General features: G+C 32.5%; 1 protein-coding gene across 6 annotated transcripts in view; it reads right to left on the minus strand.

Moving 5' to 3' along the window:
- KIF21A (kinesin family member 21A) overlaps nt 1-12,744 on the minus strand; it is a 155,703-nt gene that overhangs the window by 11,755 nt on the left and 131,204 nt on the right. For all 6 annotated transcript variants that reach the window (XM_029206385.1, XM_029206384.1, XM_029206386.1 and 3 more), the window contains 4 exons: nt 10,950-11,057; nt 9,406-9,534; nt 2,837-2,973; nt 1,086-1,266 (listed from right to left, as the gene is read on the minus strand). In XM_029206385.1, the coding sequence (XP_029062218.1) occupies nt 1,086-1,266; nt 2,837-2,973; nt 9,406-9,534; nt 10,950-11,057 (555 nt within the window). The remainder of the gene's footprint in view (nt 1-1,085; nt 1,267-2,836; nt 2,974-9,405; nt 9,535-10,949; nt 11,058-12,744) is intronic.

A 12,744-nucleotide genomic window follows, 5' to 3' on the forward strand; every position in this document is an offset into this window, starting at 1 on the left:
CCAGAAGTTCCCTGAGGAACAAGCCTACCAGTATTCTTTTCATATATAAGATTTGCCCTTATGAATTAAAGACACTAAGGACTTTTTATTTTCAGTTTTTGTTTATTTTAACCCAATCATATAAGGATTACTTACTATATGCGAAAGACTTAAATATGATTTATTTCTATTTCCTCAGCTAAATTCTAAATGGTAAGTATATTTTTAAATTTTGAAACATTTTATTAGATTTGATTTTGATTTTAATGAGTCAACTGGATTGGTAAATTTCTAACATAAGATACAGTGTTTTTTTTCTACAAAATTTTCCACAAGAGACCTGTATTCAGTACAGTAAATAATTAGTAATTCTCAAAATATAAAACAGCACTTAAATATTAATAATCCTCACTCTACAAATTAGTAAAAATTAACCATTCCTATGCTCCCTTCTCTTATTTAAACCAACAGAGTTCACCTTAATTTTAATTATGTAAAACAGTTCATCAATCTTATGGCAAAAAGGATCACTATTTGCTCTATATTTTAAAGACATACATATAACAGACGTAGAAAACAAATTCATCCTCCAATTGTCCAACATAACCTACAGTTATGAAATATAGGCTAGCACCAAAGCAGTGTAAGTCTTAAAAAAACTCCTCAATTAATTAGCATGTATCATTCAATACATGCTAATTAAATTTTGCAGGTACTTCTTAACAGTCTATAATGGTGATTTCAGCCATTTTCTAAATAGTGGTACTCATTTGAAGCAAGTAATGTAAATCATTTAACTACATCAATTAACGAATACTATGAAAATTTAATTCCTTAGTTATTTGGGAGGGAGGAAATATGAAATGTGTATTTAGTCACAGATCAAATAGGACTTCTCCTTTCCTGTTTAATATTGAGCTATCGTATTTTATTTTCTCAATAGTTTTTTTTCACCTTATTTTATCTGTGTTATTATAAACACTTTCATAATCTCTGCAAGTGGATAGGTATAAATAAACAAAAATGCATAAATAGGTCTATCTTTTCTTACATTTTGTAAACAAGAACTATTTGCCCCTTATGCTGTTTGTCTTTAAGTTACTTACGTTAGCGTTCGAATGCACTTTGCTGAATCTCTGATATCCCACACCTTAATATAAGATGTTGACACAGTGAAGACCAAACTTGTATAATTACAGTACTTTACAGATACTACATTGTTGTGATGACCTCCCAGTGACATTATCTCCTGCCCAGTCACCAGATTCCATACTTTACAAGTACGATCTAAAAACAAACAAATAAAAAAGAGGAAATACTGTCAATATAAGCTAAATTAGATTCTCTTAACAATAACAATTTCTCTTCTATGAGAAAAAAAATGAGATAAGAAAACAGTAATTATTTAATTAACTTGCAGCAGGCATCCTAACTCTATCCTTGACACTTTTCAGCAGGTTGAAGGGCAAAGTAGGTATAAAGGAGTAGATGAAAGCCAGGATATCTGGTGTATGCATTATGTGGTATTAAAAAATAATTATACAAAATTTTGAAATAGACATATCAAGAGAATCTTGTTTCAAATTGCTCCTGAATTTAAAATGGCAATCCCAAATCAGCCTCTTTGAGACATTTTGCTTTGACCACTCTTTTACGTACTCACCACACTCCACATGTAGGAATACACACACCTTTCTTTTCCAGGAGTCACTGATTGATTACATTTTTGACCCAAAAACATAATCATAAAACTATTCTATTTTTTTTGACATGCTAAATATCTAATTATCCTGGACTAATAAATTTAATTTGAATCATTAGAAAATTCTTTTACAGAGCAAATTTTTTAAATTGGGGAATTACTTGCCATTATTCACAATTCACAAGTTCTAGCTAGACTTTCCCCTCACCTTGTAACATCCCTAAATGCTAAAAAGCTTTGACTAGCTTCCCAAATTCCTGTACATGCTTCCTTCTCACTTTTCTAACCTCACTGTCCACCACTGCCCCTAAATATACTCTACTTTTCAATCCAACTGAATTTAGTTTCCAAACCCACTTCTACCTCCAAGTCTCTGCTTACACTGTTCTCTAATCTTGGTTGCCCGTTCTTACCTGTCAAATCTAAACAATCCTGTAAGGTTCATCCTAAATGCCTCCTTATCAAAGCCTTCCTTATTTTTCACAATTTAGCATAATCTCTCCCTTTTCTGAAACCCCGAAACTCTTTGTCTATAACTCTTCAAATCATTTACAGTTAATTTCTAGTTGCCTGCAATTTCACCAAAGGGGTTAAGAGTGCAGGTCTGGAGATGAGTAGACCTAGGTTTCTAATCCTGGCTCTTTCACTTACAAGTTAAGTTTATCTGGGAAAATTATTTAATTTCTTGAATCTTCAGCTTCTTCATCTGTAAAATTAGGATGCAACATGTATTTCATTGGGTTTATTGTGAGAATTAAATGAGATAAAATTTGCATAGTCTCTGACATAGAGTAAGTGCTCAAGAAATGGTGGTTGCTACCCATCTTATTCTCTTTACCACACTGTACACTGTAATGGCCTTTTGTAGATTTTTATATAGCCTGCATTACTAAGCTCAGTGTTTTGTATGTATTAGGTGCTCAATTACCAAAAGGAGATGTATTCCCTCACCATTCTATTCATATAACACCAACACAAGTTTTACTTTCTTCCCAACTATGCAATGATTTTATATTTTATGTAATTCAGGAGTTGAATGAGATTATCTCTCAGATTCTTATGTGTCTTAAGCAGTTTGACATTTTTAAAAACCTGTTAAAATGTAATCATTAAAAAAAAATATGTTAAATATCCACATGGCACAACTACTAGCACCTTTTGATCCAGTGAAGAGAAGATCATCAGTAGAATCCACACAGAGCACAGCTTTTGTATGCCCTTCAGCTATGTGAATACACTGAAGTGGAGAAGCTCTGATTCCTTTCAAAGCTGGAAATGGGTTGATTATGCCCCTGAGGTGGGGGAAAAAAATAAGATTTACTTTAGTAGCTATATCATGAAACTAGTTTTTATTTTTTTCTTTGGCTTTAAGAAGTCTTTCTAAATAATTAGTATTGTAATAAAATCCAGATTGCTCCCTTGTCTCTTTTTTAAGCAAAAGGACAGAGACAAAGTGTGAAATTATAATCGTAGTGTTGGAGTGCATCAACTAATTAGGCATCAGATAGCAGGTGCATTCTGCAAAGAGCAAAGTCATGATAAATTGGATTTTTTTATTAACAATTTCATCTCTTCAAAATTTAATGAAGTAATATTGGGAGCTCTTCAAATATAGTGAATTATGAAAAATGAGAACGCATAAATGATGGATAACTGGAAGATGTGACTATCAGCCTGGAATGAGACTCTATGTCAAAAAAGACATTCTAGAGAAAGTATAATACATACCACCTAAAATACTAAGGAAGCAAATTTCAAACAAATTTGAATAAATACAAGAATGATTGCATAGCCTGAAATTCTAAAGGGAGAATGGCTCAAAAATAACAAAAACTTTTAAAACTCTAACAATCTCAAAGACGATTTTTAAAAAAGAGTAAGATTTTAAAAGAATAGTGATGCTCTTTAGGGAGATTTCTCATAATTTTAATATTTCTGGAATTTCTGCTTTATGCCACTGGACTATGAACTATGAAAATATAAAATTTATCAAAACACTGTCCCTATCCCAAAGGAGGTTAAGACAGGATCTGAACTGAAATAATTGTATTGGGAAGACTAAAAATGAGAGTGAATTAAGAAATGATAAATATATAAGTTGGATGTATCTTTTCTCAGAGCAGGAAGAAAAATTATGTTGAAATATGTCCATTATATAAGACAGATGGCATAATGTTAGGACAGATTCAGCAATAAAACAAAGCTGTCTGTTTCCATCTTCCTGATGAAGGAGAACAACCTTTAAGATACGAGGGACAGAAATAATTAAGAAGAAATGTAAGCCCAAGATACATTAGATCTGATAATGAAGAGTTATTCAGTGAGTTCAAGTATTTCTGTTTTTAAATCATTAGATCACAGGGTTGTGAAAGTATATACCATTGCAGAGGCAAAATCGTTGTTGGTATACTAAGAGGATCAATAAAGGGGATAAAACATGTAGACCCAATTTTCCAGAAAGGAGAAAAAAAAGTGGATTTCAGAAATTACAGATGAGTAAAACTTCTTGTTGAGTCTCATAGAGGAAAATATTAAACAAATAATTACAAACACTTAAATGCTCATCAGTAAGAGATAACATCTCACAGGGGAAGGTCCTTGTAGAATTAATAGGCAGGAAATTAGGGGAATGTCATATTCACAATATATGCTGATTCCAATAAGGTCCATACAAAAAGCTTTTCAAATGATATCCCTATGGACATGGTGGGTAAGTATGAAACTGTTGTAGCAAGGTAGTTCCATCAGTGGCTGAAGAGTCACCCCTAAAGAGTCAATGTTCCTCTCAGTCTGGAAAAAGATCTTCAATATCTAGTCAGTCTTTCCCCAGAACTCAAGACAGATATGGCATGTTTATTAAATTGATATATTAAAGAGCTGTATTGTCTAGAAAAATTACCCAAAAAAATCCATTTAAGTATGTACTTAGCACTAAAATATCCATTGGATAAAATTTAAACATAAAATTTAAGTTGAATATAGAACAGAATGCTCCAAGTAGGAAAGGAGCTTAATTAGATTTTAAAAGCTAAAGAAATTTGTTTATTGAATACAAGACCAATGGATCAACAACTTATGATTCTTCTACCAACACTTTCAATGACTTGTGCAATAGAAGTAAGTATTTCAGGAGAAAGAAAGCAATAGAGCTACTATATTCTGCCAAGGCCACATCTGGAATGAGGCTGAGTTCCAGTTGCCACATTTTAAAAACAGCTTTGAAAAATCAGAGATTTTCCAAAACAGTGGAAGCAGAAAGAAGGATCTGCAGACTATATCATATTAGGAACAGATGAATCTAAAACTATTGAGCTGATAAGAGAACCTTCATCAGAGAGAGCATACAAAAGCACAGTTAAATAGCTGAATATTTAAAGAGCTGGCACATACACACAAAAAAGGTATACTGGATTAAATCTAGCATAGCTCAAGAGGGCTGATGACAGACCAATGAATAAAAATTTAAAGGAGGTAAATTAGGCTTAGGATTTAAAAAAAAAAACTTTATTTTTGGGGTTTAGTTATAATGATTTCAAAAAGTGAAGGGAGTTCCCCATTACCAGAAATAAGACCAGGAATTGTTACCACATGGGTATATAATTACAAAATCCAAAGTATTATTTGCATTCACACATCAATTTGAGATTCTTGAAATTAATGCTCAGTAACTTGTTGGCAATGTAAAAACTTAACCAGATTAAAACTGAAATGGTAGCAAAACCTCCTCAAAAGTCTAAAACTGTCATTTTGAAATCCTATCAATATTATGTGGGGTTTATAGCTATGAACTGAAGCCATCAAATTATAACTATTGCTTCAAATGTTGAAAAGTTATGATCTAATGCATAGTCAATTGCTGCTCTTCTAAAACATTAAATATATATGTATGTATATTCTAACAAGCTGATTATAAAGAAAAGAATTAATGTTAATAACCTAAGAGCTGTTTTGATCTGCATTTAATGACACAAATCATCCTAAGAAAAAAGCTAAACAGTACCCTTGGTTATTTAGCACTTGGTTATTTAGCACTATGTCTCCAAAAGAGTTCCTTCCTTCAGATTACTATCTTTATCCTAAGAATCTATTAATGTTTCCTGATGATATAATGTGCAACACAATTCTGTCATGTCAAAGGTTGTAATATTACAAAAGTGAATATTTGCCTCCAGTAACTTATGTATGGCATAGCCCTAGAGACCAGGATGTCTCTTTTTCATTCTTATGTGTTTTATTTATTCAGATTTCTGAAGAAAAATAATTTCAACATTAAATATAGCATCATATTTATTAGATACTGAAAGATACTCTCAAATATTCAGAATGTTAGGGTTAATATTTTATAGAGATTACCTTATAAAAAAGGTAATAGAAAAAGTACAGAAATTGGAAACATAAACCCATGGTATTTCTCTATTAAAATTAATCTATCCACATTCTGAAGTATATAAATCAACTTTAAAATAGTTTAAGTTAAGTTTAAATATTGCAAACTTATACAACACAGATCTGTTGTGAAGGGGAAAAATGCTTATTTCTGATCCATGCAAAACCAGTAAAGTCTTGTAATACTGTGAATAAGATTAATTTCCTCTCCCTTCCCCTGCCTACCTTCTGGAGGATCTACTGATGATCAGGAAAATGGCCATAAAACATGGGAAAGAAGTGCAAAGAGAGAGGAGACAAACTGATTAGTGGGAAGAGGAAATGAAAGGAAAAAAGAGAAATTAGGGGTCCAAAAAACCCATAAACATGAAAAAAATGCCACATTGTTATTTGAAAAACAGCATCTACCAGTTAAAACGATTTATTATGTTTTTAAAATTCTTTTACTTTCTGTATCTTTCTATATTTTAGGTACCATAGCATCCTTTTTTTCCCCTAGTATACCTTTTTTTAAAATCACAAATCCTGCCATAAACTTTTTATTTAAAATCGATAAATCAACATGAAAAAACACCTTATTCACTTCCCATGCCTTGAGGTGGAAAAACCCATTGAGGAGCAAACCTTTACATTAATTTTCAAAGAACTTAATTTCTTTAAAGAAAAGTTTTAGGTTATAGACAGAATACAAATAGCACAAATTTTAATGCTATCATATAAAAAAGTTTACCACTACTTTGAAAGGTATGATCACAAAAATATATTAAAATTAATGTTTAAAAACATCAGTGCATTTATATGGTTTACAAGTTATGAATGCAACAAAAATGAGATTTGTTTAAAGTTTCTAGGAAGGCATTTTAGAACATCAATGAAATGCCAGAACGTAGGAAAGAGAGAAAGTACCTGTGTACCTCCGACAGAGAGGAATCACTTTCATCAGACCTACAGTGAAAGAGTTAGAATTATGAGGGAAAAGAATACAGATGTCAACAGGTAAAGACACTGAGATTGAACTGATTCAACAGTATGAATAACAGAAATACAGCAAACATTTCCTTTACAGTGCCCTGCTTTTCTATTTGCACTGGATATCAGCAAATTCAGTGACAGCTAAATTAGTAAAGTTTTGTGCTTATGTTTTCTACCAAGATTTGGGGGGAAAAACTTTCTATTACTGATCCACAGAACCCATCTATCCTCACTTTCTAAAATGTAGGCCCTGAAGAGGAACAACATCAAGCAAGTGAAATACATCACTTCAAGACTCTATTTAATTTGACTAGTACTAGAAAAAATTTTCAGTTTCAGTAGTCATTAATGAACTTTATTCCTCTTGATAATTACTTTAGATTTAGACTCTCATGTGGAAGTTGCACAAATACATTATATGTTTGCATGGAAAGCAAATCATTCAAAATTTAATAACCTTTGTGTTGTTTTTCTTTTTTTGCGGTACGTGGGCCTCTCACCGCCACGGCCTCTCCCGTTGCGGAGCACAGGCTCCGGATGCACAGGCTCAGCAGTCGTGGCTCACGGGCCCAGACGCTCCGTGGCATGTGGGATCTTCCCGGACCGGGGCACGAACCCGTGTCCCCTGCATCGGCAGGTGGACTCTCAACCACTGCGCCACCAGGGAAGCCCCAACCTGTGATTTTAATTCATCTCAAAAACATGGAGTTCTTCTGATTAGGCAGTCCCTCAGTAATAGTTGGGAGGTTTTACTGGGATTTTAAATACAGGTGAGCCACTCCTGTCAGCCTTAACCTGAAACCTCCAGGACTGACAATAAGTCTGGTTATCGTGAAAATCTATTTAGCTTGTATTATTATACAATATCCTTGGGAAGAATGAGGATAGAGTGAGTGCTGGCATATTATGTAATCAGAAACAATGTGTGGGACCTACTTCTAGCTGGTGAAATATGCTAGACTCAAAAAGGAGCCCAAAGAAAGTCATTAAAAAGGTAGGTGAGTTTTTTGAAAGTGTAGTCAGTTATTCTAAGTTTTAGTTTATAGAGACTACAACAGAGTCAAATGATTGGTAGGTAGCTCATAAACTATTTCAGTAAAAAATATGGAACTATAATTAGACTGTCAAGATTATCAAAAGACCAACAGAAAAATTTTATGACTGTGAATGCAAGGGAGACAAAATTTAGTAATTCTTCATCATCGCTAGTGAAAATGGACTTCCTAAAGACATTCTTAATGTTCTTCTACTCTTTCTCAATTAAATGAGAGGTATGATTTAACAATGTTCAAGAGTCTTTTTTTAAATATATTTAAAAAAAATACCTATCTAGATCATTTGAAAGGACATGTCATCTGATTAAACTATATTAAAACCTAATTTTAATATAGTTTAATCTAACTGATTAAACTATATTAAAATCTAATCAAAAATGTTATCCATAAATTAAGTAGATTAAAGAATCTTTCAATATGATGGTGTGTCTCTCTAAGTCTATAGAGCCATTTAGCATGATCTAAACATGCCAGACAGATCTTAAACAATACCCTGTAAATTTCAGAAATCGTTGATATATACAGGGAGATTATAGCGTAGAAAACAAAGAACTGGTGTGGGATACTGAATATCAAGTACATATACTATCCAAAATGCTATCATTCAAAATCAAAGCAGACAAGTCAGTTAATAAACACCTTATGGCAACACTGTTAGTATGAAATTCTTGCAAGAGAGATTCTGGCTCAGTGTGGGAATATTTTTTCACTTCAAATTTAATGAAAATTATATTTTCCATACCCCTCCAACTTCTCTTCCCCAACAACCCACCCTGAGTTCTACCCCCTCCACCCATAAAGGTACTCTTCTATCCCAAGAATACAGTTACTCAAGTTTTGTGGTGGATTTGTAGAACAACCAAATGATAACAACATGTTACACATATGGCAATGCTTTTGTAAACTGTTATATCCACCAAAGGTAAAATAATTTGCCTCTTTTCAATGCAGGCTGTCTGGATTAGAGGCTTTTATAGGCTCAATGAAGCTGAAAAATCCCAAGAAATTTAACTTCAAGTGGTCTCAAAGATTTTTCAATTCCAATTTACTTGTAGAAGAAAAGGTAAGACAAGTGCTCAGTATAGCAATGCAAATCTATAGCAGGGAATAATGTTCAGCAGGAAAATTAATTCCTCTAATTTTGTCTATATGGTTCATTTCCCATTGGAAAAACACATGAAATATGGCAAGAGTTCACAAGTCAGACTCCATCTCCCACACAGAGAGAAGGCTAAATGTTTTCTACAGGCTGTATTGAAAGGTTCAGAATATTATAATGAATAATTGGGGCTCTTTTACATAATGACTTACTTATCCTGCTGAACTGATGTGTTTCCCTGAGAAACAGTAAGACGATTAAAAACATTCAGTTCATTACGGGGCCGGCTTGGTGGGGAAGAAGGAGGTGAAAGACTAGCCTCTGAGGTTCCAGAATCTGAGCTACAAGAAAAAAAGAACATTAAATAGGTGGCTTTAATTGGCTTTGATTTGTTAGAAATGTTGTAAGAAACATTTTTTTTATAAAAGCTTTTCATTATACAATTCCTTCCTTGCTTCCTTTCTTCACTCTGTTCCTTTTTTATAAGATAAAATGCACTCTGAACAATTTAATTAAAATTTTTTTTCCACTGAATCGTGTTACATTGGCCACAAGATGGCACTAAAGAAAAAGTTCTGTCTGCTAAAATCTAAAGTCAGTATAAATAAAGCAAGCCAAATTTAAAATGAAACAATTTTAGAGTTGAGAGCAAGTTGTTCACTTTACAGATGAGGAAACAGACCCTGAGAGTTTAAGAGGAATTTGCCTATTCAGTTGATTCATTCATTTATTTTTAAATTACTTATTTGCTCCATCCCCTATCTCCTACTTATTCTTAAGACATTCGATTCAGTAGAAACAGGTAAATTACATCTTTAAATACAGGAAACAAGGATGATTAGAAGAGCAACTTCCATGACATTCATGTCAGCTAAACCAGTGGTCAAAGTAGAGAGTGTGCATGTTGGTACAAGGGAGGAGGATGGTATAAGATCATCCACTTGGGTACAGAAAATATATGAAAACTTCTTTCATAATTATTTTTATGTTAAAGGAATTGTCTTTACCAATACTTAAATATAGATTAGCATTGATATTCCTACTCAAGAGCATGTCAGAGATCTACCTGCTATATGCAGCTCCTTAGGAGACCTGAGGGAGATCTCAGTGTGCCACAGGGTAGAAAGGTAACAGTGGCTCTAACCCATTTATAACTTTCTGTGTGTTGTGGTGTTGCAATTTACAAATGTCCACGTAAGTGGACCATCAGATTATATTGTGTACTGTTAAGTAAACTAACCCTCACAAAACACACAAATAGCTTTTAAAATATTTCAACAAAAAAAACAATTAAGGATAATACCAATTTAAACATAAAAGAACAGCAAGAAAATGGCACAAGTCACACATCTTCTAACACGAGATTTTTGTTAACCACTTTAAAGAGGTGAAATCAATGTCAGTTTTATCAGATGACAGTCTAAATTAATTTCAAAACTTTCTATTTGAATTGTAGTTTTAATAAACTTCTCCTGAAAGGTATATTAACTCCAAAATGATATGCACAAATAATTGAAAAATAAATCAGACTATATGAATGGGGACAAGTGCTCAAATTTATTTACAAGTATGTGTTACCAAGAAAGTTAGACTACTTATACAAGCCAACAGCACACTTGATTGTCTTGATTAGTCAAATCAGTCACAATCCCAGAGTCAGTCTGAATATGGAAAATAATTTCACTATTGTGCTTTAGCATCTAAGTGCATCAGACATTTTATACAATCTAGTAGATAAAAAGCATGGGTAACTTACTGTTTTTGTTCCTTGGCCTTTGATTTTTCCCCTTTCTCATATGCCTTTCTCCTTGTTACAGGGGAAGGCTCTGGTAACTTTTTTTCTGATACAGATGACTGTCTGGAACTAAGAGAGAGAAAGGTTCTATAATCATCTAATTTTAAATATATACATATAACTTTGGCAGATACTCAACCTAAATATTTAATAGATTAATAACTGGAACTTGAGAAAGACTATTTGGAAATAAGAAATAGAACTAGGACAGGAAAATATCACATGAGTTATTTTAATTAATGGGAGCTTGATAACTATATATTTAATTTTTAAATTGGCAATTTTGTCAAATACATACATGCCCATTATCTTTGAATGTAAACGTCAATGCTATACTGCCAAATAGCTAAAATAATTTTTAAATTTTAAACATTAAGTGTTTAAGTTTGATTAGAATTGCTTCAGTTGAAGAAAAATTGTCTTTATAGTTTTGCAAGAACAAAAATATTAGAATATCAGAATATGAGAAACAATGAGATTTAATGAATTAATATTTACACAGTCACAAAAGAATACTACAGGTAATCACAAAAAACTACAATCATTTTACTTAACTAGTATTTAAGTATTAGTTAGCTATATCTATTTTAGTACTAAAAATATTTTTGTTTTATTATAGACTTTAAATGTTCAATAGTGGCTATATAATTAATAATTTAAGACTATGTTGTGTACAGTGGTAATGAATTTTAATTGAAAAAACTGAATTTTTTGCTATCCTTGACTAGTTTTATTAATAAGGAAAAAAACCACTAAGGAATTAGCAAGCAGGATCCCCAGAATGGGCTTACAGTGATTTCTATTTGAAAGTGAAAACTAAATATAATTAAACTTCACGTGCCTGATTTTTCTAATTAGAGGAAATCACATTTTAGAAGTTCTGCATCATTTAAATCATAAGGCCCACTTGAGTAAATTCTTTTACTTTATGGAATGGAAGTCATGTAGTAATGGGATATAAGAGTTACTGCACCAAGCACATGACCAACTTTTAAATTTGTACAGAATTACACAAGCATCTTAATTTATGAAAACTTGGATGATAAGTCATGTGAAGAGACAGTGTCTAAAAGACATTTTATACAACCTGTCATGAATGATACATTTTTAAAATGAAAAACAAAAGGGCAAAAGGAAGGTATTACCTGAATTCTGGATTCCAGGTCATAGATTTAGTCTTGAAGTTCCAAAAGTCTCTATTCATCTGATAGACTAAATGCTGAACACATAGGAGTCTCTAAAATCTGTTCTCAGTTCTATATCACTACCTTCACCAAAAGCAATTCTTCCACTGTTATCTTACCAAAAAAGCACTGAAGCCATAAGCTATACTGGTTAGCAATCTCTAAGAGCAAATCTAATAGTTAATTACATAAGTCACCTCAAGCACATGCAAGATAGTTCTGTCATTAAAACTAATTTTGGAACTAAAGGTAGCAGATGGGCTTACTGAATGGAAGACAGTGAAAATATCTTTATAAGATGAAAAAAGTTATGGGAAACAGATGTTCAGATTAGGGTGGGGAGTATGACATACAGAGTCATATAGTATGAACCATTTTTTTGGCAATTATTTCCCAATGCAATGATGTGTTCATTCAATAGATCATCTGCTAGATCACATGTGAGAGTCAGTTTGGAAAAAAGCCATTAAAAATCTTTACCAGTGAATGACTGATGTAATTTTAATATAACTAACAAAACACACACACACACACACACACACACACACACACACACACACACACACACACAC

Source organism: Monodon monoceros, unplaced genomic scaffold (assembly GCF_005190385.1).
Source record: "Monodon monoceros isolate NGI ecotype Baffin Bay Population unplaced genomic scaffold, NGI_Narwhal_1 Super_Scaffold_6, whole genome shotgun sequence".
NCBI classification, from domain to species: domain Eukaryota; kingdom Metazoa; phylum Chordata; class Mammalia; order Artiodactyla; family Monodontidae; genus Monodon; species Monodon monoceros.